General features: G+C 42.9%; 1 protein-coding gene across 1 annotated transcript in view; it reads left to right on the forward strand.

Annotated features, from left to right (window-relative positions):
- Nucleotides 1–12,094, forward strand: part of ZNRF3 (zinc and ring finger 3) — a 146,036-nt gene that overhangs the window by 86,873 nt on the left and 47,069 nt on the right. The window contains exon 2 of the mRNA XM_079151312.1: nt 968–1,093. Within this exon, the coding sequence (XP_079007438.1) occupies nt 968–1,093 (126 nt within the window). The remainder of the gene's footprint in view (nt 1–967; nt 1,094–12,094) is intronic.

Raw genomic sequence — 12,094 nt, forward strand, 5'->3', positions numbered from 1 at the left:
CTAGACAACCTCCCCATCTCAATCTGAATCACATCCACAAAGTGTCTTTTGTTGTGTAAGGTAATTTATTCACAGGTTCTGGAGATTAGGGCATAGATGTCTTTAAGGGCCCTTATTTTGTCTTAGGTCTCCTGTGTCTTTAACTTGCCACAAATTCAAAGACGTATTTTTTCCTTCTGCAAGAACTTAATTAGCAGACACTGCTAGTTCATCAGCTCCTTGATGAGTTGTGTTTATCCATGAGGATTTCCTCTTTCCAGGTTGTCATTAGGGATTCTAGGCTCTGATACAACTCAGTGATAGAACTGTGAGCATTTATCTTAGAATTGCTGTTTTTCAGGCTTTAAATGAGAAAATTCATTGATGCTCTTCTGCCAGTCTTCAGTTTTGTGCTTTGCAAATTTTGAAAATACCTAGTCTAATTTCCAGTAACCCTGGAGAGTCTTTAAACATTCTTTTAATTATACTGATGATTCTGCCACTTTTATGGTTATCTCTCCATAAAATCCTAGATGTGTCTGCAGATTCTCTTCCCTGCATTGAAGTATATGTGTTTTTAAGGTCTAGAAGCCAGAGTCTTGGATGCTAACCTAGTGAGTCTCATTTGTAATTGCTATTTAATGTTAAATTTATGGTATTTCACAGCAATTTAAGTTGGCACTTATGTGGGAGTTATACTGTTTTTCTTTCCCTACCTCCTATCAGGTGGTTTCCACCTTGAATGACCACTACTTACAAAGCAGAAGGAAAGCATCCATAAAATATATTTATAGTGAGTCTGTTATGTTCTCCCCAGCACACAGATCATTGTACCAAAATAAGATTCCCCATGGGTTGAAAAACTGTCCCCTGCCTTAAAGTTTTGGGTTTCAAGGTTACATTTGGATGGAATCTGAGAAATGTGTAATGTGAGTCAAGCAGATCTTCAGCTGACCTGTTGAAATCTTCTTCCCCTTTTGTCTCCTAGATGCACCCACTGGGCCTGTGTAATAACAACGACGAAGAGGACTTGTATGAGTATGGCTGGGTAGGAGTGGTGAAGCTGGAACAGCCAGAATTGGACCCAAAACCATGCCTCACAGTCCTGGGCAAGGTAAGTAGCAGGCCCTCTGGTTGGTGTTTTCCACTCAAGCATTTCCCTGGCTTTTTAAGTAGTTGGTTAGAGAGAAGAGCCAAGCTGGCACAGCACCCATTCTGAAGTTTTGTGTTGAGAATTCAGACATGTCTTTCAGCAGCCCACCACCGTGCTTCCAAGCTTGGGCTCTGAAAGAGGCTGCAGCCTCAGAGTCAGCTGCACTCCTTGTAGCCATGGGAAGTGGCTTCCCCTCACGGAGTCTCAGTTTCTCATCTGTGAAATGGCAGGTGAGAAATAATAGAAATTGGCAGTAATAGAAATGGAGAATAGAAATTGGCAGTACTTTGTCTCACAACACTGGGACCAAATGTTTCAGAATTCTAAGATTTTGGGGGGATTAGAAAGGTATTAAGGTAACCTCCAGGGGATCTGGAGCAGCACACAGTAATACACACGTTCCTATTTGTCCAGCAAACCATTAGGATATTCACATTATGCAGGATAACTAAAATCTAAATAGTCTCATGTTAGTTCAGGGCAGGCTTTGCCTCCAAATGAGTTCAGGTCCATTAAGTTTTGCTGCCAAGTAAGTTATGGAAAAACTTTTGGGTTTTAGAGCTTTTTTGGTTTCAGAATGGCAGACAGCAATTATGGTCTTGTATTAGAACTTACCTCATAGGGTGGTTAGGAGGTGAGAAGAGATGCAAATGCCTCCTGTAAGAGTAAGCTCTCCAAAGACATCTGCTGCCACTGACTGTTGTCACCCATTTAGAAGTACTAAAAAAGACTTTTTAGCCAGGAGGATCAGCTTTGCTTCTGACTGCAGTATAAGATAGAAATAAATTTACTTTGGAAAGCCGTTCATCAAGGACCTTAAAATACAACAGGTAACTTGTTTTAAAGTGGGGCCTGTTTTAAAATGGATCATTATGTTAAAAGGAAGGGTTCAGAGAAAGTTATTTGAATTTTGGTTGGAGGAAAAGTGGTATCCCCTAACTTATGTTACTGCCTGGACCTCCTTTTTATATTCTTAAAAGCTTTAGTTCTGAATACTGTGGGGAGATAGCTGGAGGGGGAACCATCCTGGTTTCTGACATCTTGGGCTCTCTTGGGAGATCTAGACAAGAGAAGAGGTGATTTGGATGCAGGGAACCAGAGAGGGGAGCCTTTCTCAGACCTAAAGAAGCCCCTGTCTCCTGAAAGACTTCTGGCCCTGGAGACCATCACAGATTGAATTTCTGATTTTTGGGTCCCGTTTGTCTCCTGAGTAGCATCAGGGCACTTGTCAAGTTTTCCTGGTCTTCAATTGGTGGTATTGGTGGGGGGCCCCTCAGGAATTGATTACCTGTTTGGTTTATAGATGACAAAGTTCAGTCAAGGTGTTTCAGGTGGCTCAGGTCCTGATACTTTATCATTTAAATAGTTGACCAGAGCAGCTTAATGGTTGCAGTAGAACAACAACCCTCTTAAGAATATTTTAGTATTTTTCTAGGAGAGATGCCAGCTACATCCAAAGGTAGGAACAGTGCTTTCCTTGTAGGTGTTCAGCACCTAACAGACTGTTTTCTTCTATACTTAAGCTGCGGCTATGTAGCGCTCAGGCCCTTGACTTCATTTGCTTTGCTCCAGAGTGGTGGGCTCCATCTTTATATCTGTTGTGTCTGTAAATGGGTTGGAACAGGACTCACAGGGTCACCCTATGTCCTCCCACAGTTCAGTGGTAAGGGCACTTGTTGAAGTCTCTCAGAGAACCCAACTATTTCCTCCTCCTCCTCCTGGATTAACCATGCTGTGGTTTTACTTGGAGAGTTTTGTATGGTTTGGCCTGCCAGTCAGTGAAGCCAGAGGGAATGGAAACCTTAGACATATATTGAATCATTAAGTACTTCCAGGGTTTATTCATTCACTAAATGGTTATTGAAGGCAGGAGCCTCGGAGCGAAGTGGGTAGTTCTATCTGCCTAAAAGAACTAACCCCATATTTGGAAAGGCTACAGGGTGGGAGGGAGCATTCGTACATGGTAATTACCCTTTGTCTTAGAGTTGGTACCGCATAAAATCATTAGCAAAATAACCTGGTCCAAAGAAAGATGGATTCATATTTGCTTAAAATCGGCATAGGTGCGATGAGTCAGGCCTGCCCCTACCCCTTTCTTTCTTCCCCACCCCCTTTCTCTTTCTCATCTTAAAATGCGGTTCTTCTCAGCTTCACTTTCATTAACTTTGCTGTGTTTTTTTTTTTTCTGAGCTCCCAAAGGCAGGAGCAAAACAGTGGGGTTTTAATTTACTAGGAAGGCAAAGTAATTCTTGTGAGTAGCTCAGTCTCCCTTTCAGACGGCATGACTTTCCTTCCAGGTCTTGGCTGAGGAGTCAGGGCAAGGAGAGGCAGGTGGCAAAGAGAGGCACAGAAAGCCGAGGAAGAGGGCTGGGTGCAGCTCAGTGGCAGAGTGCTTGGCTAGCATGTGGGAGGCCCAAGACTCCATCCCCAGCACTTAAAAAAAAAAAAAAAAAAGGTTTAGAAAACATAGAAAGGAAGTACAACAAGGCCAGCTTGTGGGTGCGAGTGGAGGGACTCCTCTGGGTAAATGTTGAGACTTGTTGAAAACCATGGAAGGGAGGGGGTTTTGTCAGCTGCAGCTTGCCAGGCGTTCAGGCCTATGAGAGAACAGGCGAAGGCCAGACAAGGCCCTTCTCCCTCCCCATTACCCACCCTTGCCACCCACCCTCCCATAGAAAATGCCACAGGGCGAAACCTTGAAATAAGAGAGGAATGTCCTAAATTTTAAAAAACTTAAAGGCCTCTCCAGGAGTTCAAATAAAGTTTCATTTTAAAAGCAAAAGACATAAACTCATCACCTTGGTTTATTACTAAGTGCTTTTGAACTCCTTGGAAAAGAACACTATAAACTCAGAGAAAAATGATTTATGATCCCCTCCTTCTAATCTTTTCGATGCTGCAGGAGGAGGTTCAGACAGTAGGATCAGCTAGGGAAGCAGATTTGGGTTGAGGGAGAGCCCCCCACAGGGAAGCAGCAGGCCAGGGCGCCATTCCGGACCCTGCCTCAGACGGGCACAGGGCAAGCCTCTTAAACCTCCAGGCCTCTCTTTTTCATTTCATGTAAAGAGGCTGTACTGGATCCCTTGCACTTTTAGTATTTTGAGCTTCTGGATCATATTTAAAATCTTTCCTCTATATTCTAGTGTGGGGAGATTATAATTACAGCATTGAAAGATAGACTCTGTGGCCTATGACAGTTTAAGTCCTAGGAAATTAAAACAATAAAATTGATATTTCTAGACAGCTTGTATTGAAAAATAAGGGTCTCAATCATCCCTATAGTGCAGGAATCTGTGTTTATGCTCCAGACATTTTAATCCTTCAAGTCAGTCAGTGTTTATTAAGCATCTTATGGGGCTGCAAAGAATTTAGAGTCCACTTTAACAGCTTTGACTCCCATGACCTATCAACCTCATGGAGAATTTCATGGTAAGAAAAGATGTGCGGGAGCACTTGGCCCTGATTCTGTAACTTCAGGCAGAATAAATCTTTCTTTACCTCCCTGGTTGGAGTGATTCCCAACGAGGGTTTTGAAATAGCCTGGTTAACAGGCCTGGACTCAGCTCTTTCCAGTGCTTAAGAGGATAGTGTGGGGATGTTAATGAAAAGACGAGGAATTTCATATCACAGAGGCCCTTCATTAACTGAGTGACCTTAGAAAGGTGACTTCAGTTCTTGGTGCCTTACTCATTTGTGAAATAGGCTAACGCTTCCTTTGTCATTTTTGAGGGGACTCTGTGAGATGTTTGCAAAGCCCTTGGCTCAGAGCAATGCCAGGTGAGAATATGAACGCAGTCGGCACATGTTCGGTGCCCTCCCCATGCTAGGAGCTTTATGTGCAGTGTCTCCCTTGATTATGAGTTCTGGTTCATATTCCCATGTTAGGCCAAGGAAATCAAGCCCCAGAGAGGTTCTGTACGTAACCTAAGATCAAATAGCTCAGAAGAGCTGAAATAAACCATTCTGTTGCTTCACCAATGTTGGTGTCTTCTTGTTGCCTCCTTTTGTCTTGGCCAGTTTTTCTAGATAAAGATGAGATGCTTTTCAGTATAGTCACAGGCTTGGTCAGGACCGTTGATTCCACACAGTAGAATCCCACTTGAGCTCCACTGACAGAAAAGGGAATCTGTTCTGTGTGTCTTAGGTTGTCACAGAACCCAAGAACCTGTGGTGGTGTGGCTGCTGCCGCTGCCGCTGCTCTTCTGGAGCAGCCGCTCCTGGGCTTGGAAACCAGTGGCAACCTCCTGCCTCAAGTCTTCTCTGTGTGCATCTGTTTGTTTCTGTCCCTGCCCCTTGTCTTCTTAGTGGGCAACACGATCCTGAGTATCCCTGGGCTTGACACCCTTGGTTTTGATTCCAAAAGATTCTAGAAAAGGGATTCACTGGCCCATCTTGGATCAGGTACTTGGGGGTTTGAAACACAAGGAACTTATCCTGCCTCGCCCTGCCATGTGTGGAGAGCAGGAGGAAGACGTGTTCCAGAAAAGAGCTGGTGGTGGCAGCTCGACTGCAGGCTCCCACAGTCACAAGCCAGTAGGCGACATCCTCTTTATCCTGAGTCACTCAGAGAGGTCCAGTGGGAAGGAACTCTTGGCTCATGGAGCAGGTCCTCTTATCCTTAGACCATGACTGTGGTGAGTGAAGAATGGTCCACAGACTGGAACAGGCAGCAGGTTTTACTGAGAGGGCTGTGCAACACAGAACGCGAGGCATGAGACAGGACGAGGGGGAAGGAATCTCCAGAGCAGGGCAGGGAAAAGGGACCAAGGGGTTCTTAAAGGGACATTGAAAGTTGCTGGGGAAGGAGGCGGCTCTCAGGTAAAGGAAGGTCTTCCTCTAGTACTGGAAGCCACCGAAGGCTTCTGAGGAGGACCTGTATCATAGTACCCTCCCCTGGATGATCATTTTGCTGGGGGTCTAGGCTGGACTATGAAGGAGTATCTGGTTGTACTTTGCTGCCTGATGTTCTGGTAACTGAGTGGGCCCAGACCAGTTCTTCATAATGCTCTGCTGAGGCTCAAGCCAGTGGGATGACTGAGGAGACCTCATGCTTGCCCTGTCCTTCCCTGTTTTCTCCTGTAGGCAGCTGTGCAGTGCAGCAGCAGTGTGGCTGGCACAGTGGCGAGGAGGAGAGCTGCTGTGCTGTAAGCCGGGGGCTGCTCTGCAGTCCCAGCTCTTCTGATGAGTGGTGGGGAGCCATGGTGCAGGGCTGATGGTCAGCCAAGCAACCATGTCCAGTCCTTAAAGTGTCTTGGAAGTACCATTGCAAAGGACAAATAAAGGCCCCAGTAACCAAGATGACCAGGAGACAGTTAAAAGAAGTTTTACTTTTTCATGCTGGTTGGAGGGTAGGGAGCCTGTAATGGCTTATGCTAATCAACATGGCTTTAAAACCCCAGTTTCAACCCTTCTAAGTTCTGTGGCCCCGGTTACTTGCCCCTCTGCATGTTTCCACCTCCTTAAATGGGAACGGTACCTAAAGGAGAGTCTCCAGTGTTGCTCATCCTGGCCCAGCCCTATGCACTGAACAAGTAGCCGTTCTTATCATCCATCTTTTCTTCCCCAGACTCCTTCCTTTATTAGCCTACAGGTTCTTTGAGCACTCCAAGTTGCATTCTTAAGGAGTCAGATCCATAGAGGTAGAAAGAATGGTGCTTGCCAGGGGCTAGTGACAGGGGAGAATGGGGAGTTTTTGTTTAATAGAATTTGTTTGGGGAAAAGTTCTGGAGGTGGATGGCCGTCATGGTTGATACTGTGAATGTAATCTGTGCTGCCAAACTGTGCGCCTAATGGTAAAAATGGTAAACTGCCTATTATGTATTTTACTATGGTAAAGAGAAATCTGGTGTCATTTAATCTTGTAATGTATGGAGTAGGATAACAGGGGTATAAAAACTGATAATAAGCCCCCCCCACCCAAGTGATGGAGTGTAGTCCCTTCACTAATGGATGACTAAATTCTAGTGGGAAGAAGAAGAAAAGAAATGGCACAGATACTGCAGGTGCAGTGAGAAGAGATCAAATCCTTCTTTGCACATCAGGCTACCCCTGGGAAAATTTCTTACATATATTTCAATCAGCAGCTCTTAAAATAGAGAATTTGGTTAAAGGGAAAAAAGACTTATTACTCTTCTGTTCTCATGACAGTGGATAGAGGACAAGAAGATGAAATTAACTGAAAGACAATGTTCTTCACCAAACATTTACCAGAGCCTGATGTGTAATAAAGTGATGGACAGCAGTTGGTGCTTTAAAGTGGGGTGAGGGGAGAACTCAGGAATAATCCAGGAAGGGAACAGTTGCTTCATGATGATGAATGGGTTTTGACAAATCTCTTCTGAATTAGGGCTTTTCTCTGCCTCACTGGGTTCTCCAGTAAAAGTTGAAGCAAGTCAAGTCACAGTCTAGGTGTTAATTTAGCATAGCAGTTCTCAAAGTATGGCCAGGGGTCCTCCTTAAGGATCCTCAAGGTGATTTCCAGGGGGATCCACAAGATCAAAACTACTTCACAACAAAAATAAAATGTCATTTGCCCTTTTCCCTGGCGTTCTCTCATAGGTGTATGGTCGTGTTTTCCAAGTACATCACTGTATGCGATCACTTTCTCTCTCTCACAACTAATGGAATGCGTGCTTGCATATCCTGTGTTTTAAAATGTTCTCAGGTTTAACTCCTAATGTGGTAAATACCAATAGCTGTAAAACACATACGCAAAAGTTGTTTGCAGCTCAATAATTTTTGATAAAATAAAATAGGCCCTGAAATTTGAGTTAACCAACCTGGCATTGTGTTCACACTGCAAGATCATCTCTTAGAACTTGGCTGATCTCCATGACTTTTAAAATCAGTGGAAATGAGTAGAAAGAAACTAGCAGACAATACAGGAAATAGAGGTGACACATTGTCATGAAGTGATTCTATTCTGCTGTCCTGCAGCCAAATGAGTGTTGGTTCCGAAGAGTTAGTAATTAGAATAAAACAAATGGGATACTGTTTTTCCCATTTAATAACAAATAATAAGACAATTAATTTGAACAGCCTAAGCAATGATCTTTATATCTTTGAGATTTGGTTGGGATATAAACTTCAGTCTTGACCTTCTAGAACGGGACTTACCTGCATGGGCCTGTACTTGAAGCAGGAACTTGGGTAAAGCTGCCTAGTCGTTTACAAGCCAGGTATGTTTTGTGGTGGGGGTTACTTATCCTTCAACATTACATTCTTTCTTGGGGTTTTGGTCACAGGTAGGCATTTCCTGGGATACCTGGGTGCCCAGGTCCTTAACCCAAACCCAGTTTAGCACTTCTGAGTATATGAGATGACCATCTCAAGAGGGATGGTGGACTGAAATCCTGGGGTCCAGTCTGCTGTGGGAAAGGAGAGAGGGCAGCTGACTGCCCCAGAGTTTTGGAGGCAGCTGTTCCACCTCTCAGGCATTAGTCTCACCAGACCTCCTCTAGTCAGCAAACCAAGTTGGTGTTTGTCCCATCCTGAGCATGGGGCTACAGTTCTGAGCTGGCTACAGCTTGTTGCTTTGGCATCCTTGGAAGCACTCCATGCGATTGCTTGGGACACTTACATGCGTTAGGGTCCTCCTATTGTAGTGGTTCTCAACCAGGGGCAATGTCTAGAGACTTTTTTTTTTTTTTTTTTGGTACCAGAGATTGAACCCAGGGACACTTAACCACTGAGCCACATCCCCAGCCCCTTTTTATATTTTTAAATTTAGAGATAGGATATCACTGAGTTGCTTAGTACCTCACAGCTTTCTGAGCCACTGGGATTACAGGCATGCGCCACCACACCCAGCTAGAGACATTTTTGGTCTTTAGACACAAATGTCAGGGGTAGAGATATACTGCTAGTGGGTAGAGGCCAGGGTTCCTGCTCAGCATCCTACAATGTAGACAACCACAACCACAAACAGTAATCTGGCCCCATAAATATATAACCCATACAATTATCATTTATCAAAAAAGTTAAGGAAAAAGAATAACCTGGTCCTAGATTTCAATAGTATTGAGGTAGAGAAGCCCTATTTCATTGTGACATACAGGTTTTCTTTCCCTAAAATGACCTTAAATTCCAGTTCTTCCTCCTCATTCCCTTCCGTGTCCCCCGCTTTCCTCTGTAATGACATGGCAGCCTTTTGTGCTGTGTTCTGTGAAGCGAATGGTGTCGTGGCGCGTCCTTGTTCCATGTGAGGAGTGCAGAGCGCCTCGGCTCCTGCTCAGCAGAGGCTGGCTAACTGGGCCAGCGAATGCCTCTGCCCCCTGTTTCTGCATGTCCCCTCTGTAAAGACAGTTGTGATGATTTAAAAATAATGTTTGCCAACTTCTTAGGAAATCCACAAATTCTAGTTCCTTCCCCTTCTAAACGTGCTCCTGATGGAAGCCCATTTTCTAATGTGAGCCAACGCAGGTTTCTTGTTGAGGAGGAAGTTTGGAAGGTTCTGAGATGTATTTTAAGGAACACTTGGGTAAATATCTCCCATATTTGATTTAAAAGGAAAGCAAGAGAGGAACTTAATAAAAGAAATCAGACCAGGAGGAAAAGATTGTTGTGACATAAGTGCAGAAACTCAGAGAATACCACTTTCCTTTTGAGAACACATGTCTTATTTGAAAGTTACAAACTTTTAATTTGATGTTTTTCATCTACACCTAAACTGTCCAGGAACTTTTTTTTTTTTGGCACAGGGATTGAACCCAGGGGCACTTAACCACTGAGCTACATGCCCACCACTTTTGATTATTTATTTTGAAAAAGGGTCTTGCTAAGTTGTTGAGGCTGGCCTGGAACTTGTGATTCTCCTGTTTCAGCCTCTCCAGTTGCTAGAATTATAGGCACATGCCATTATTCCCAGCCCAAGAACCTCTTTCTTAAAAGCTTTATTAAACACAAACTTTTTTTTTCTTTCTTTCTTTCTTTTTTTTTTTTAAACTACATCAGAGATATTTTCAACTATAAAAGGATAAACAAGTGCTGGGCCCAGTGGCACATGCCTATAATCCCAGCGGCTCGGGAGCTGAGACAGGAGGATCTCTAGTTCAAGTGCCCCTGAGTTCAATCCCCAGTATGCCCCCCCCCCCAAAAAAAAAAAAAAGGCTAACTAAAACCACTATTTAAAACCTACTGGAAGACTCAGGGAGAGTTTTGAATATAGAATGAGTGAATAGAACAGATAATGTGTCTACACCCCAGGCAGCACAGATGGCTGGCCACCTCCTAGAACAGGGAAGCCTGACTCACAGCAATCCTCCCTGCCACTGTCATTCACGGAACCAGACTCTCAGCAGGGCAAGGGCCACAAGCAAGGCTATCCCAAAAGACAAAAGATGGTGTGACAGGCCAGCTAAAAACTCATCAGAAATAGCTACTGAACTTGGTTGCTTTTGAAAAAACGTTTTGAGGTGCGAAACAAGTTGAAACCTAATGTGTTAAGTCATCATAATATATAAAGTATCAGTACCAGGGTGTTTGGCCAGAATCTCAGAAAAAAAATACTTACACTGATTTGTATGAATCTATCTACTATGTCTACAATAGATGAAAAAGGAAGCTTTAGAAGCCTTATTTTAGAAGTCTTATTTGCTCTCTGTCTTCACATAGAGGGGCCTTCCACATACCTGGTCTTGCTTATGCTTTAACCCAGCTGAGCAACACTGGCTGGTCATGTCCAGGGGCATTTTGGATTGTGGGTACTGTCTTGAAAGTGAGTCTGTATTCTGTATAATTGGTTTACTGTCTACCAAATCCTTGGAAAGTGTGGACATTTCTAGAATAATCCCCCGCTCCCATGTTCAAGTCATGGCCTTTACCTGGGCATAGATTCTCACTGCATCCAGAGGCAGGAGGATTGGAGCATGGGAGAGCTTGGCTCTGGGCCTTGGTCAGAAAACCTCAGACTCCAGACAAATGCCATTGCATGTCTTTGTTCTGTCTTTTGTTTGTTTCTTTCCCAAAACACTGTATTTTGTTTGATACAAGGTACAGGGAACCATTCTGTTTGGTGATCTTGTTTCCCAAATCAAACATTGGGCTGCGTGGTCTGATGATAAATTTTTCCCCCTAGTTATAAAAATAATAAAATTTCCAGTACATTTGGACTGTTCTAAGCACTGTTGGATTCAGTAAGATTCTATTCAGTGTAAAGCAGTTGTGCTATCGCTAGTGCCATATATATATATATTTTTTTTTTTTTTTTTAACTTGGTCTTCACTATTCCACATTAACCTGTAGCTATAGGTTTTCATAAACGTATCAACTCTTAAGGGAATCTTAAAGAATGTAGAATGTACAAGGCACTTTGTTATCTTCCATTTCTAAAAATCATATTTTAAAGTATTTAGCTTTAAAAGCTTCATTTTTCATCTATCGTAAACATAGATTGGTTCGTAAGAGTCCGTTGTTAGTGTTTTTTTGCTTTTTTGATTTAATTGATAAAAATCTTAACACTTTAAAATTCTAATTTAAGCCCAAAATTTATGGCATTATCTTGTTTTACTATGTTAGTTACTGTTAGAAGTTTTGTGGTCCCTTTGTCTTGTTTTTAAGTGTATAAATAGTATGATAATTTATATCACCATTTTTACATTCTAAGTGTCAAGGACAGAGCCTACCTCATATAGCAGACATTCAGGAGATATTTGTTGCACAAAAAAATTAATTATGCAACTTTGAAAATAGAAGGAAAGAAAACCACTTTTAATTCTATTCCCCTAAGACAAGTATTGCCGATTTTGGTTTATTCCCTTCATGTATTCCTCCTGAGCCTGCATTCTGATAAGATTCTTAAACATATAAATGTCAACCCTGCCTTTTCAAACCTAATAATACATGCAGTTCACTTTAGCAGTTTTTAAAATCATTTTCATAACCTATCACTTTAATGACTGCTTAACAAAGTTAAAAGACTATACCATGATTAATTGACATTCCCCCAGTATTCAATACTTAGAT

Source organism: Sciurus vulgaris (genome assembly GCF_902686455.1).
Source record: "Sciurus vulgaris genome assembly, chromosome: 8".
In the NCBI taxonomy this organism is placed as follows: Eukaryota; Metazoa; Chordata; class Mammalia; order Rodentia; family Sciuridae; genus Sciurus; species Sciurus vulgaris.